The following is a 14,052-nucleotide window of genomic DNA, read 5'->3' on the forward strand; positions in this document are numbered from 1 at the left end:
TAGTACATGTAGAACTTTCGCCATATGAGCTCTTGGCTCTTGTTATTTCTATGATAGTGGGAAAATTATCCAGACTGTTTGGAGCTTTTGCGCTCACACGTATTTTAGTGCAGACTTATTCCAATTTTCTTCAAAAATATTCTTAAAGTTAAAAGACAAAAAAAAATTGTTGTAGTTTAACTATATTTGCATTAATTGGTGAAGCCTAAAAATAATTGTGTTTAAATTTTTAGGTGACTAAGCAAATCTTATTTCATCAGGTTAATGTAAAAATGAAATACAAACGACAATAAGCAACTGCTTAAAAAAGTTCATAATTGAACAAAAAGCTGATACTCTTAAAAACGAAATATAAAGTAAAACAGTTAATCTGGTAAAACCTAAAAATAATTGTGTTTAAATCTTTAGGCTACTAAGCAAATTTTTATTTCATTAGGTTAATATAAAAATGAAATACAAACGACAACAAGCAACTACTTAAAAAAGTTCATAATTGAACAAAAATGCATACTCCTAAAAACGAAGCATAAAGTAAACCAACCAGTGGTGTCATTTGGGGGAGGGAGGCATGTATCCCAAAGATTTTGAAAAATACATTTTTTTGGATTATTTTCATTGAACAATTCCTTTTCTTGTGTATTTTCATTTAAAAAAATGACAAGTCGGCCCTCCTTGATTTATTAAAAATACATGTTCCCCTCTCCTAAATTTTTGACGCCACTGATACCAACTTTTAAGGGATTTTTTAATGGCACATTGTGTGTTTAATCAGAACTAAGATGTAGTCTAGACCGGAGATATTTGGTAGGGGAGGGATTAAGAAACAACAAATTATAGTGACTGGCTGGTTACACCAGATATTTTTCTTCTTTTTTCTTAATCTACAATGGATATGAAGTTTCATCGTATCCAATTTGTAAATCCCAAGATAAACTGAGAGAATATGTTTTATACTTCTGTGTTAAAAAGTGTACTTCCTTGTGACATATTTATAGCATTGTTCCTTATTTCTGAGAGAAAAATAACCCTGAATGTTTAAAGCCAGATTAGGTAATGCTGAGTAGCAGTTATAGTCTGCCAAGGAAATTTAATTCATATAAAGACAATTTTTATATTGTTTTGAACCTGATTGGTTTTATTGTGAGAAATACTAAATATGTTAAAAGAGTTTAAGTTTTCGAGTGGTAAATTTTTTTCTTACAAGTAACCTTTCTTTTTTTTCACCAGTAAAGTAAACTCTTGAATATAATTAACATTTGGCTTTTAATGGTCAAACAGATTGGATATCCAACCCTCTGTTATATTTGACGCCTCTGATCTAGATACGGTTGATATAAGTACAAATACTTATTTCAATAGACTGCATGCTTGAAAATTCAAATCCTAGTCACCATGTCAGCTTTTCTGAAGGAATACACAATTTCTTAAATTTGTTTTAGTTTTCATCAGTGAAAAGGCTCAAATGTATCTCCGTTTGAAGTTAAATTGTAGCTTCTGGTCATCAAAATTAGTTCATTATTAAATGTTAGGCTGTTATCGACGATGATCGATTAATGCGTGGAATCGAGTACTCTGAACTAAAGCTTCTACGGCTTTTAATTGGTAGTTCTCCTAGCGTGTATCCATTTGGTCGATACTGTCCTGATTGTATACTTGCTCTCCTAAAACTAGCCGCTACTACTTCTACATGATCCAAGTCTTGAATTGTTGAACTAGTTTTCGCTTTGACCAACTTCCTATAGAAGCATATAACAAATAAAATGAACAACATTATAGATGGCACTAGAATCGATGTTGCTATCCAAGAAGCTACTGGTGATGTTTTGAGAAATTGCATCCAACAAATAAATAACAGCTCAATTAAGAATAGACCAACTCCAATAACTGTGGACAAAGTCCAGGCTATATTTATATGAAACCTGAAAAGAAAATGTAATATAGATCACAAAAAAATTGTGGAGGGAGGGTACTTGTCTAAAAAGTTTTTTTCTTTAAACTTTAAAAAGGAGACAAAAACTGCTGAACTGCCATCAATAGACTTACTCTGATTACAGTAGATATTACCAAGGCTGACAACAACATTCTAATAAAGAAAGCAATTTTGCTTTCTATATCATAAACAGATTTACTCAGATTACTATCTATATAAATAAATAGACTTACTCTGATTACTGTAGATATTGTCAAGGATGACAACAAAAGTCTAATGTAGAAAGCAAATAATGAAGTGTGGACGGAGGACACTTATTTAAGGAGGTTCTTCTTACATTGAAAGGAACACAGGAAATAAAGTACTCATCAAACAATTCGTGGTTACAAACTACAAGTAAGAAGCGATCCGACTCAATAGTAACTGAAACTTTAAAAAACCGAATTTTGATATCAATAGATGTATCAAAAGGATTGGCTTATTGTGCTGATTTCAAATATATATGTTTCAAAAAGTTTAGTTTTACCCATTGAATAAAACGAGCCTGAGAAAATTTGCCTGAAATCGAAAAAAGGGGAAACATCCCCTAAAAGTCATAGAATCTTAACGAAAGTTGCAGCATCAGATTCAGCGTATCATAAGACCCTACTGCAGAGGTTTCGAGCTCCTATCTGCAAAAATGTCGAATTTTGTATTTTTTTTTGTCAAAGCAAACATCATGGATGTGTGCTTTTTTTCAGGAGTGATCGTATCGATCCAGCGGTCCTAGAATGTCGTCACATGACTCATTTGAACAGAAATTAAAACTTCTAGTGCCCTTTGTAAGTGACCGAAAATATTGGAGTGTAGCTAGGGTACCTCCTCGTACATTTTTTCTCGAAATCATCCGATTAAAATTTTGGGATAACCATTTTGTTAACATAGTTAAAAGGCCCAATAATTATGCTTTTGCACATGACATGACCCCCTCCCCTACAGCCCAGGAGAAAGGTATTTAAGTTACAAATTAGCCCATTGTTTACGCATAGTGTTTGTTGTTGGGAAGTGTGTATACATTTTTGGGTGTGGGGAAGGAAATTTCATAAATTAATAAAAAAAACCAATTTTTACACCTGAAAGTAAGGAGCAACGTTAAAACTTAGATTTGAAACACAAGGGTAGTTTAATTAGAACAACAAGAAGCTTTTTTAAAAGTACTTTAAAAAATTGGCGTAAAGAGTGAGGTGTTGAAGAGGGGGGAATCCCCTTCATATATACGTAATAATTTCTGTTCGTTTTAAGTTTTAATGTCGCTCCTTTCTTTCAGTTGAATTTTTTTTTCTTTAGTCATAAATAGACAAACTCTAATTACTAAAGACGCTATTCAGGCTGAAAATACAAATTTAGAAAGCAAGAGACAAATTGCAGAGGAAAATTGCTTATTTAAAGAGATTGAGTTTTTTTTCACTTTTGACAACAACACGAGTGTTAAAAAAGAATCCAACAAACAAATATCTCAATTAAGAATAAACCAACTCCGATAACTGTGCAGACAAAGCAATTCTAAATCAAAAAGCAAAGAATGAATTGTGGGGGATAACAATTATTTAAGGAGGTTCTTTTTAAGTTGTAAAAGGATATAAAAATTCAGGAACTATCATGGACAGCGCAATAGCCCTTCTTTAGTTAAGAGCAATGTGGGCACAATGTATTATTTATTTATTTATTTATTTTTCTTTTGTTGAGACCAGGGCACTTGGTATCGAAGGAGTTGTTGTAGAAACTTCGAGAAGGGCTCATTCGATTTGAAATTGAGAGGGCTAGTGCCCTTTCTGACGGTTGCAAGTGATTGGAGGGCAACTAACCCCCTCCCACGCCCACCATTTCCCCAAACACATCAAATCAATATTTTGAGATTGCCGTTTCGTTCAACATAGTTGAAAGATCCAGAAATTATGTCTTTAAAGATGACAACCCCCACAGCCCTCAGGGCAAGGGTTGTAATTATGCTGTGGGGTCGTTTAAGGCTTATATAGAAAGGGTGATCTTATAAACTTCGGGGGGGGGGGTGTCATTGGAGTGGTAATTAAAAGTTCTAGTGCCCTTTGTAAGATTCAGAGTGATCGAAGTGTATAAACACTCCCTCCATACCTCATATTTTCCCGAAATGCATCTGGTAGAAATTTTGAGATTGCCATTTGTTGACTTAGAACTTCAAAAAGCGCTCCTTTGATTGTAAATTGAAAGGGTTAGTGCTTTTTTCACAGTTGAAAGTAATTAGAGGGCAGCTAACCCCCTCCCCACACTCATCATTTTCTCAAACCCATCTAATCCAAATTTTTATACAGCTATTTTGTTCAACGTAATTTAAAGGTCCGGAAACTATATCTTTGATGATGAAAACTCTCTCGGAGCCCTCAGGGCAAGGATTGTACGTTGTGTCCTGGGGGCATATAAGATATGTATTGAAAGGGTGATCATATAAACTTTCGAGGGTACTCATTTGATTGGTAATCAGGAGTTCTAGTAAAAAAGGAGTTCTTGTTAAAAAGGGTTTTTAAGATTCAGTGTGATCAAAGGGTGGATACCCTCCCCTTCCCCAACCTCGTCTTTTCCCAAATTCCGCCTGATAAAATTTTTTAGATGGTCATTTGTTGTCGAATAAACTTCGAAAACATTTGAAAGAGCCAATATCCTTTTTAATAGTCAAAACTGATTAGCGGGCAACTAACCACCCTCCCACGCAAAAAATTTCCAAAAACATCCAATAAAAATTTTGAGGTACCCATTTTGTTCAAAGTAATTGAAAGGCTTGGAAATTATGTCTTTGAGGATGGCAACTCCCCACAGCCCTCAGGAAAAGGGTTGGAAGTTGTGCCTTGGGGTTATATAAGGTATATATAGAAAGTATGGTCGTATAATCTTTGGAGGGGACACAGGAGGGTCAGTTTGGAGGGTTTTAGGGCTCTTTTTAAGATTCAAAAGGATCTGAAGGTAGATATCCCGCCACACCTCTTTTTTACCAAAATGGATCTGATTTTAATCCTGAGATGGCAATTTGTTGTAGTAGAAACTTCAAAAACAACTCATTCGATTGAAAATTGAAAGGGCCAATACCCCTTTTAATAGTGGAAAGTGATAGAAGGGTAACTAACCCCCACCCTATGCCGACCATTTCCCCACACATCCAATTAAAGAAGCATAGATGCGATGCTTCCAAAGGTGCTATATGACATATTTTTCAATTTGAAATTTAGTTTTTCAGTTCGACTTATTCGATCCTTCGATTCGACTTATTAAGTTTTGTTAGTTAGTATAATCTGTTTTCCTGCATCTTAATTGGCACTCAGTTGCGAAGTTTTAGTATTTTTCATATGTTTTGCTCGTTCCCAGAAGTACTCAAAATCTTATTATCTTCAAACCGATTTTTAACCACATATCCAAGGCTTAAGAAGTCCTATCATGTAACACACCTGTAGCTAATAACAGCCAAAAGCTAATAACAGCAAGATGTGCTGTGTGGCTCCTCTATCCCCCATTTATATTTTTTGGGCTTAATATTCCTGATTCTGAGTTGCTGTGCCGAAATTTAGAAGGGAGGGGGTAGTTTAGAGTCCAGAAGCCCTCCCAGTGCTGCTTGGCTGTCAATTGACACAGAATCTAAAAACATTCAGTTTTTGCATATCAGGACACAGTTACTGACACACACAGGACAGGACACAGTTACAGTTACTGAGCTCCAGTCTTCCCTAGAAAAGGAAAACCTTGTACCCACATATAGCAGGTCAATCTGAAAACATTTGGGACGAAGTGACGGAAAATCTTTCTCTATTTTACCATATCTTGCGTGAGAGGCTAAAGTACCAATAGGTGTTGGGGTGGCAACCATACTTTTTGAAGCTGCCTGGAGGGTCTAGGTGAGCTTTTGTTGCCAAGAGCTAGTGTCTTTTGTCTACCACCCACCTTCTTCCCTTAATGTAGAATCTTGTAGTACTTATTTACATCCTGGATATGGTGTCTGTAGTGACCTCAACTAAGTACCAAAGAAATTTTTCAGTGGAAATAGCGAAAAAATTTTTAATAATTATTATAAAATTTTTCAAAATTTAGAGGAGAAAAAGATCTTGAGGGTAGGGACAATTCCCCTGCTCCCCAATTGACGCTGGATATCTGACTGGAAATAGCAACACTTGATCGAACTATCGTAGATATCTTGATTGGGTAATGTCCGCATGAAAAAGTGCCTTCGTTCTGCATATAGTTGGTCTATATAGAGAGTTAAACTTTATTTTTTTGAAATTTCTGCCTTTTTGAGTATTTCATCCTATGTTTGATATATAAGCACAAATGGGACTTAAAGGAAGTTTTGATATATTTACGTCAAGAACTTTGAAACAATTTAAAGACAATAAGTAAACCTGAGTCTAAAGACTGTCAAATTCAGAACCAGGCTCCCAAAGTCTAAAAAAATGTCCATTTCGGATGGAATTTGAGAGAATAGTAAAGAATTGAAACACCGATTTGTCATTACCAATACTGTGAAGCTGAGGGTGATGCACCTGAAAAGCAGGTTGGTTTCGTTCACTTATTCTATGAAAGGAAATCAACTTTCTAGACCACTTCAACAACTACTACAGTACTTCGTTCAAACCGTGAGTTATACTTGAATGCCCAACACATATTGAATATGTGTAGTTATGTAGTTATGTTGAAGTAGCTAAAACCTGATAGTAATAAATTATTAATTTACCACTATAGGGCCCAATATCACTTTTTATTTATGTTTGCTTAGCCTGGTAATTATATATATGTATGGTGCTTAGCTGTGTTGGCCTCAGGTGGCTTGGTGTAGGGGCGAGTTGTTAGTGTTAGTAGTAGCAGTATATATATATATATATATATATATATATATATATATATATATATATATATATATATATATATATATATATATATATATATATATATATATATATATATATATATTAGGTAAATATAATATATATGGAACAGGTAATTAGATCGTCGCTCTCCATAAAATTATTGCAAGTTCAAACAGTTCGTGGTAACAAACTGTAGTAAGGAGCGACCCGGCTAAATAGTAACTAAAATTCTAAAAAACGAAATTTTGATACCAATAGTTACATCAAAAGAATCGCATTTTAATGCTGATTTTAAATATATAAGTTTCATCAAGTTTAGTCTTACCCATCAAAAGTTACGAGCCTGAGAAAATCTGCCCTATTTTAGAAAATAGGGTGAAACACCCCCTAAAAGTCATAGAATCTTAATGAAAATCACACCATCAGATTCAGGGTATCAGAGAACCCTATTGTACAAGTTCCAAGATCCTATCTACAAAAATGTGGAATTTTGTATTTTTTTGGCAGAAGACAAATCACGGATGCGTGTTTATTTGTTTTTTTTTGTTTTTTTTTCTTTTTCCCAGGGGTGATCATATCGACCCAGTGGTCCTAGAATTTTGCGAGAGGGCTTATTTGAGCGGAAATGAAAAGTTCTAGTGCCCTTTTTAAGTGACCAAAAAATCAGAAGGCACCTAGGCCCCTTCCCACGCTCATTTTTTCCCAAAGTAGTCGGATCAAAATTCTGAGATAGCCATTTTACTCAACATTGTCAAAAAACCGTATAACTATGTCTTTGGGGACGACTTAATCCCCCATAGTCCCCGCAGGAGGGGCTGCAAATTGCAAATTTTGACCAGTGTTTGCATATATTAATGGTTATTGGGAAGTGTAGAGACGTTTTCAGGGGGATTTTTTGGTCGGAAGGGGAGGTTGAGAAGAGGGGGCGCAGCATTTTCTAGCATTATTTAAAAAAAAACAATGAGAAAATAAATATGAAAAAAAATTTTTCAACTGGAAGTATGGAGTAGCATTAACACTTAAAACGAACAGAAAATATTACGCATATAAGGGGTTCACTTCTTCCTAATACCCCACTCTTTACGCTAAAGGATTTTTAGTAATTTCAACTATTTATTCGACGGCCTTTGTGATTCAGGGGACAAAATTTAAGCTTTAATGCAAAGAGTTATTGACGAGGTATTGACGAGTGGGCGAACCTTCTCATATACGTAATAAAAACATACGAACATAGACGTTTGTTACGTAAGCTAATTCGTAATTTACGTATACCTTTTACTAATGAAAACGTTCGTAAAAACTAAGAGTTCTAGTTGCCTTTTTAAGTACCCAAAAAATTGGAGAGCAACTGGGCCTCCTTCCCCTCCTTTTTTCACAAAATCATTCGATCAAAACTATGGGAAAGCCATTTAGCCAAATAAATAAATATGCAAATTTCGCTTTAATTATGCATCTGTGGAGAGCCAAAATCAAAACATGGATTAACTAAAAAACGTTCAGAAATTGAATAAAAAAAACGAGTTTTTTTTAACTGAAAGTAAGGAGCGACATTAAAACTTAAAACGAACAGAAATTACCCCGTATATGAAAGGGGCTGCTCCTTCTTCAACGTCCTGCTCTTTACGCTAAAGTTTCTACTGTTTTAAAAAGTAGAGTTGAGAGAAAGAGTCAAACTTTTGTGCAAAGAGCAAGGCGTTGAAGAGGGAGCAGCTCCTTTCATATACGGGGTAATTTCTGTTCGTTTTAAGTTTTAATGTCGCTCCTTAATTTCAGTTAAAAAAACTTGTTTTTTTTTTATTTAAATCTACTATAAGGAATCAATTACTCTCTATAGTAAATTTACCTTGATAGTATTAAACAGTTCGAAGTAACGAACTGTAGTAAGGAGCGACCAGGCTTAGTAGTAACCAAAACTATAAAAAACGGAATTTTGATACCAATATATACATTAAAAGAATTAGAATTTAATGTTCGTTTTAAATATATTCGGAAACCTAAAATCAACTTCTACTTCCCACTACCTCGTTTCTCTTATTGACCATATCGGGAAAATCCTCGAAAAACCTAATTCCTGGCTAAACTTAATTTCTATTGACCTGCAGAAAGCCTTTGACCTTCTTAACCCCAATATTTTAATTGAGAAACTTGAAAGCGAGTTCAATATTGATCCCTTACTAGTAAAATTGGTTGCCTCCTTTTTAACAAATAGATCCCAGGTGGTTAAATACCAGAACCATTACTCAAATCCTCTCCCTATCTACAATGGCATACCCCAAGGAACTCTCCTAGGCCCCCTCCTTTTTTCAGTCATGGTTAACAGCCTCGCGAAGGAAGTTCCTGACCGTTGGAAATTGGTTGATGACCTAACGATTGTTGAAAGTTGCTTCAGAAATTTAATAAGCGACCCTATGAGTATTCTCAATGAAATTGGAAGTGAGGGACCTAGATATGACTGTAAACCCCTCTAAGTCCATGATAATGCCGATTTGTTTCCTCAAATCCTCGCCCTGTTTTCTTAATCCTATCCCTCCTGAAATTTATGCATCCTCGGTTAAATTACTTGGAGTCACAATTTCTTCAAATTTAAAGTGGGATATCCATTTTAAAGATATCATCCATAAAGCTAATGCGTCTATTGCCCTCCTTAAGCTCCTAAGTAAATATAGCGTCCCCCTTCTCACTCCTTAAGGTTGTACACGTCTTTTATCCGCCCGCATCTTGAATATGCTTGTCCAGTTTGGCACCCTGGCATCTCCCGTAAAGAATCTGACAAAATTGAGTCAATCCAAAACAGAGCCTTGCGAATAATTTTCAAAGAAGGCAAGGTGCCTTACTCTCTGCTCCTAAAAAAAAAGCTAGTTTGGAAACCCTTGAGCGAAGGAGGTCGTCGTTGTGCCTCCGTTTTTCAAAAAATGCAATAACTATCCCTCGGACGGCAAGTATTTTCCCCAAACGTCACTCACCATCCAGATTACGACAGCCTCGAGCTGTTTCTGAGCCTATCCCAGTTTTGTCTCCCATTCGGTGCGTTACTTCCAGATATGAAAAAACCTTTGTCCCCTTCATCACAGAAAAAATAAATAAAATAGCCAACTAGTATCCCCCCTTTTTTCATGTGAGGTGCTTTAGTTCGTTACACTAATTTGCTTGCCCCCCTCTGTTTTGGTTTAGTTTCCCTTTTAAGTCATATATGTTTTTTCGTGTGTTTTATGCCTCGTTCTTTTTTTTGTGAGTTTTTGGACTTTTTTTTAGTGTCCCTTTTAATTTGTAGATATATATGTTTATTTCTTGACTTTTTTTTGTCCCCTTCCCTTTTTTCTGACTTATTTTTTTACTTTTTTTCTGACCTGTATTTTTTATACATAATTTGATTATTCATTATTATTAGTGTTTTTTGCTTTGTTTGTTTTATCAATCGACGCCGAAGTCCGAATTCGGCCCCCTGAGGGCTTGTGATAGTGATTTTTTGAAATAAAAATCTTATCTTATCTTATCATATATGTTTCATCAATTATAACTTATCCATCAAATATTACGAGCCTGTGAAAATTGGCCTTATTTTCAAAAAATGAAAAAACACCCCTAAAAGTCATAGAATCCTAATGAAAGTTGCACCATCAAATTCAGCGTATCAGAGAACTCTACTGCAGAGGGTTCATGCTTCTATCTACAAAAATGTGGAATTTCGTATTTTTTGTCAGAAGACAGATTACGGATGCGTGTTTATTTGTTTTGTTTTTTTTCCCAAGGGTGATCGTATCGACCCAGTGGTCCTAGAATGTCGTTAGTGGGTGAATTTTAACGGAAATTAAAATATATAGTGCCCTTTTTAAGTGACCAAAAATTGGAGGGTAGCTAGGCCCCCTCTCACGTTCATTTTTTTCTCCAAACTCGCCATATCAAAAGTTTAAGATTTTGTTTAGCATAGTCGAAAAAATCTAATAACTATGTCTTGAGGACGACTTTATCTCCTACAGGGCTGAAAGTTATGAGGTTGGACCATTGTTTACGCATAGCATTGGTTATTGGGAAGTATACTGACGTTTTAGGGTTTTTTTCTGGTGGTGGGGGTCAGAGGTTGGGGGTTGCGTTAGAAGATCTTTCCATGAAGGAATTTACCATTAGGGAAGAGAGTTTCCATGAAGAGGGCGCTGAATTTTCAGCGTTATTTAAAGAAACAACGAGAAATAAAATAAAAAAGCTAATTTTTATAAACTTAAAGTTAGAAGCAACATTAAAACTTAGATAGAACAGAAATTATTACATATATGAGGGCTTGTCCCCTCCTCAATATTTCGTTCTTTACGCTAAAGTATTTTTAGTAATCTTTAAAGTTGCTATTTATTCTAATTAAACGGCCTTTGTGATTCAGGGGTCATTCCTAGAGAATTGGAACAAAAATTCAAACTATAGATAAATAGGGAAGTATTGACGAGGTGGAGAATCCATTCATATACTTAATAAAAATATACGAATCCAGAAGTTTGTTCCGTAAGTTAATTTGTAAGTTATGTATATTTTTTACTAGTAAAAAGGTTCATAAATAAAATTAAAAGTTGTAGTGGCCCTTTTAAGTAGCCAAAACAATTGGAGGGCAACAAGGCTTCCTCCCCCGTCCTTTTTTCTCAAAATCATCCCAAAAAACTTTGAGAAAGCCATTTAGCAAAAAATTGATATTAATATGCAAATTTCGTTTTAATTATTCATATACAGTGAGGCAAAATCAAAACCTGCATTAATTCAAAAACGTTCAGAAATTAAATAGAAAAGCAAGTTTTTTCAACTGAGAGTAAGGAGCGACATTAAAAGATAAAGCGAACAGAAATTATTACGTACATGAGGGGGTTCGTCCCCTCCTCAATACCTCTCTCTTTACGCTAAAGTGTTCTAGTAGTTTTAAAAGATCTATCAATCGTCTCAAAATTATTCTTTTCGTCTCAAAGGAGTTTATTTCTCAAAATCGTCCGATCAAAACATTGAGAAGGCCATTTAGCCAAAAAAAAATTAATATTAATATGCAAATTTCGTTTTAATTATTCATGCACGGTGAGTCGAAGCCAAAACCCGTATCAATTCAAAGACGTTCATAAATTAATTACAAAAACAAGTTTTTCAACTGAAAGCAAGGAGCAACATGAAAAGATAAAGCGAACAGAAATTATTACGTATATGAGGGTGTTCGTCCCCTCCTCAATACCTCGCACTTTACGCTTAAGTATTTTAGTAATTTCAAAAGAGCTATTTATTCTGACTAAACGGCCTTTGTGATTCACGGGCCATTCTTTAAAAATCGGAGTAAAATTTGAAATTGAGCATAAGAAACGAGGTACTGACGAGGGGGCGAACCCCCATATATGCGTAACAAGAACATACAAATATAGAAGTTTTTTACCCAAGTTATTTTGTAAGTTACGTTTAATTATTTCTAATAAAAATGCTCATAACTAAAATCAAAAGTTAAGTGGCATTCTTAGGTAACCAAAAAATTGCAGGGCAACTAGGCCCCCTCCACCAACCCTTTTTTCTCAAAATTGTCTGATCAAAACTAAGAGAAAGCCATATAGCCAAAAAATAATAAAATTAATATGCAAATGTCGTTTTAATTATTCATGTGCGGTGATCCAAAATTGAAACTTGCATTAATTAAAAAATGTTCAGAAATTGAATAAAAAAAACAAGGGATTTTTTACTGAAAGAAAGGAGCACCATTAAAACTTAAAACGAACAGAAACTATTCCGTATATGAAAGGGGCTGTCCTCTCATCAACGCCCCGGTCTTTACGCTGAAGTTTGATCCTTTTTCATAACTACTTAAAACAATAAAGAACTTCAGCGTAAAGAGCGGGTGTTGAGGGGAGACAGCCCTTTTCATATACGAAAAAAATTCTGTTCATTTTAAGTTTTAATTTCGCTCTTTAGTTTCAGTTAAAATAAACTTTGTTTTTCTATTCAATTATTTGTAAAGGTGGTGGATACAGTAAAGATGTTAAAAATAGAATAGCCAAGGCCCGGGGTGTGTTTTTAGTGCTGAAAAAAAGTTTGAAATAATAGGCAGGTAAGTCTGCGATTACAGATTAGAATATTTGAAGCTACAGTGATGGAAGTGGTCAAATGCGGCTCTGAAGCATGGGCGCTCCAAAAACGGATTAAGATTTACTCGATGTTTTCTAGAAAAGTTTCCTACGGATTGTTTTGGGTACCCGACGGACAGACCCTATTTCAACACTGGGCTGTATGAAAAATGCCGTTAAATCATACTTTCTAGGGCTATAATGGGAGAAAGGTTGATATGGCTAGGGCATGCTCTGTGGATGAAGGATGGCAGATTGCCAAAGATTGTCATTTTCGGTCAACAATCTAGGGCTAAATGAAATTCAGGTGAAATTCAGGAAATTCAGGTCACTAAATGAGATGAAATGAATGAAGATGGCGTGAGTAAATGAAATTCAGGTTGGCTCAATTGGTGTGAGAGAAAGTCGTAAAGAAATATTTGAAGGAAATAGGTAATTCTTAGGAGGGTTCAGATAGGGAGGTTTTCAATAGACTAGGAAGGAGAAAGAGCATGCTTCGCTGTGTCGGTGTCAGATGGCGCCTGCGGTGAGTTGTTAGGAGTAGTTTATAGAAAAACATCCATTAATGTTATTATGCCAATTGCTTATAGTCTAAAGGGTTTCGTTTTTTGGCATTTGAACGCTGGGGAATTGATTGTTCTTAGTTCTTTTTAAATGCGGGAAAAAAGTGTACTCACCTAAGAGAATCATGTGGTGAACGCTCAGCGAATTCCATTTCATCCATTTTGGCAATGGATGAAACATGGGGTAGAATACAGACTCCAATAAGCAATGCAAGGGTATGCACTACGACTAATAACGTTGTACAAGAAGCAAAACCAACAATTAGAATTTCTGGATACTGCTCCAGTTGCCCAACGGGTAGCTCTACCATTGCAACCTAAGAAAAATTTAAAGCTAGAAGCTAATGGTATCAGCAGTTGAATGGCTTATGTATGGACGAAAAACTAATTTAAAGAAGTTTAGCGTTTTATTTCAGAATTAAATAAAAAAACAAGTTTTTTGAAATGAAAGTAAGGAGCGACATTAAAACTTAAAACGAACAGAAATTACTCCGTATATGAAAGGGGCTTTTCCTCCTCGACGGCCAGCTCTTTACGCTAAAGTTTTTATTGTTTTAAAAAGTAGAGTTGCGAGAAAGAATCAAACTTTAGCGCAAGGAGCGGGTTGTCGAGGAGGAAAAGCCCCT

General features: G+C 35.2%; 1 protein-coding gene across 1 annotated transcript in view; it reads right to left on the bottom strand.

Moving 5' to 3' along the window:
• Positions 1-406: 406 nt before the first annotated feature.
• The window catches only part of LOC136041440 (calcium release-activated calcium channel protein 1-like), a 38,275-nt gene continuing 24,629 nt past the window's right edge, over positions 407-14,052 (bottom strand). Inside the window, exons 4-5 of the mRNA XM_065726108.1 lie at positions 13,541-13,743; positions 407-1,919 (exon numbers count right to left, since the gene is read on the bottom strand). Coding sequence (XP_065582180.1) covers positions 1,526-1,919; positions 13,541-13,743 — 597 coding nt within the window. The 3' untranslated portion in view covers positions 407-1,525. The remainder of the gene's footprint in view (positions 1,920-13,540; positions 13,744-14,052) is intronic.

The sequence above is a fragment of the Artemia franciscana genome, unplaced genomic scaffold (assembly GCF_032884065.1).
Source record: "Artemia franciscana unplaced genomic scaffold, ASM3288406v1 PGA_scaffold_23, whole genome shotgun sequence".
NCBI lineage: Eukaryota > Metazoa > Arthropoda > Branchiopoda > Anostraca > Artemiidae > Artemia > Artemia franciscana.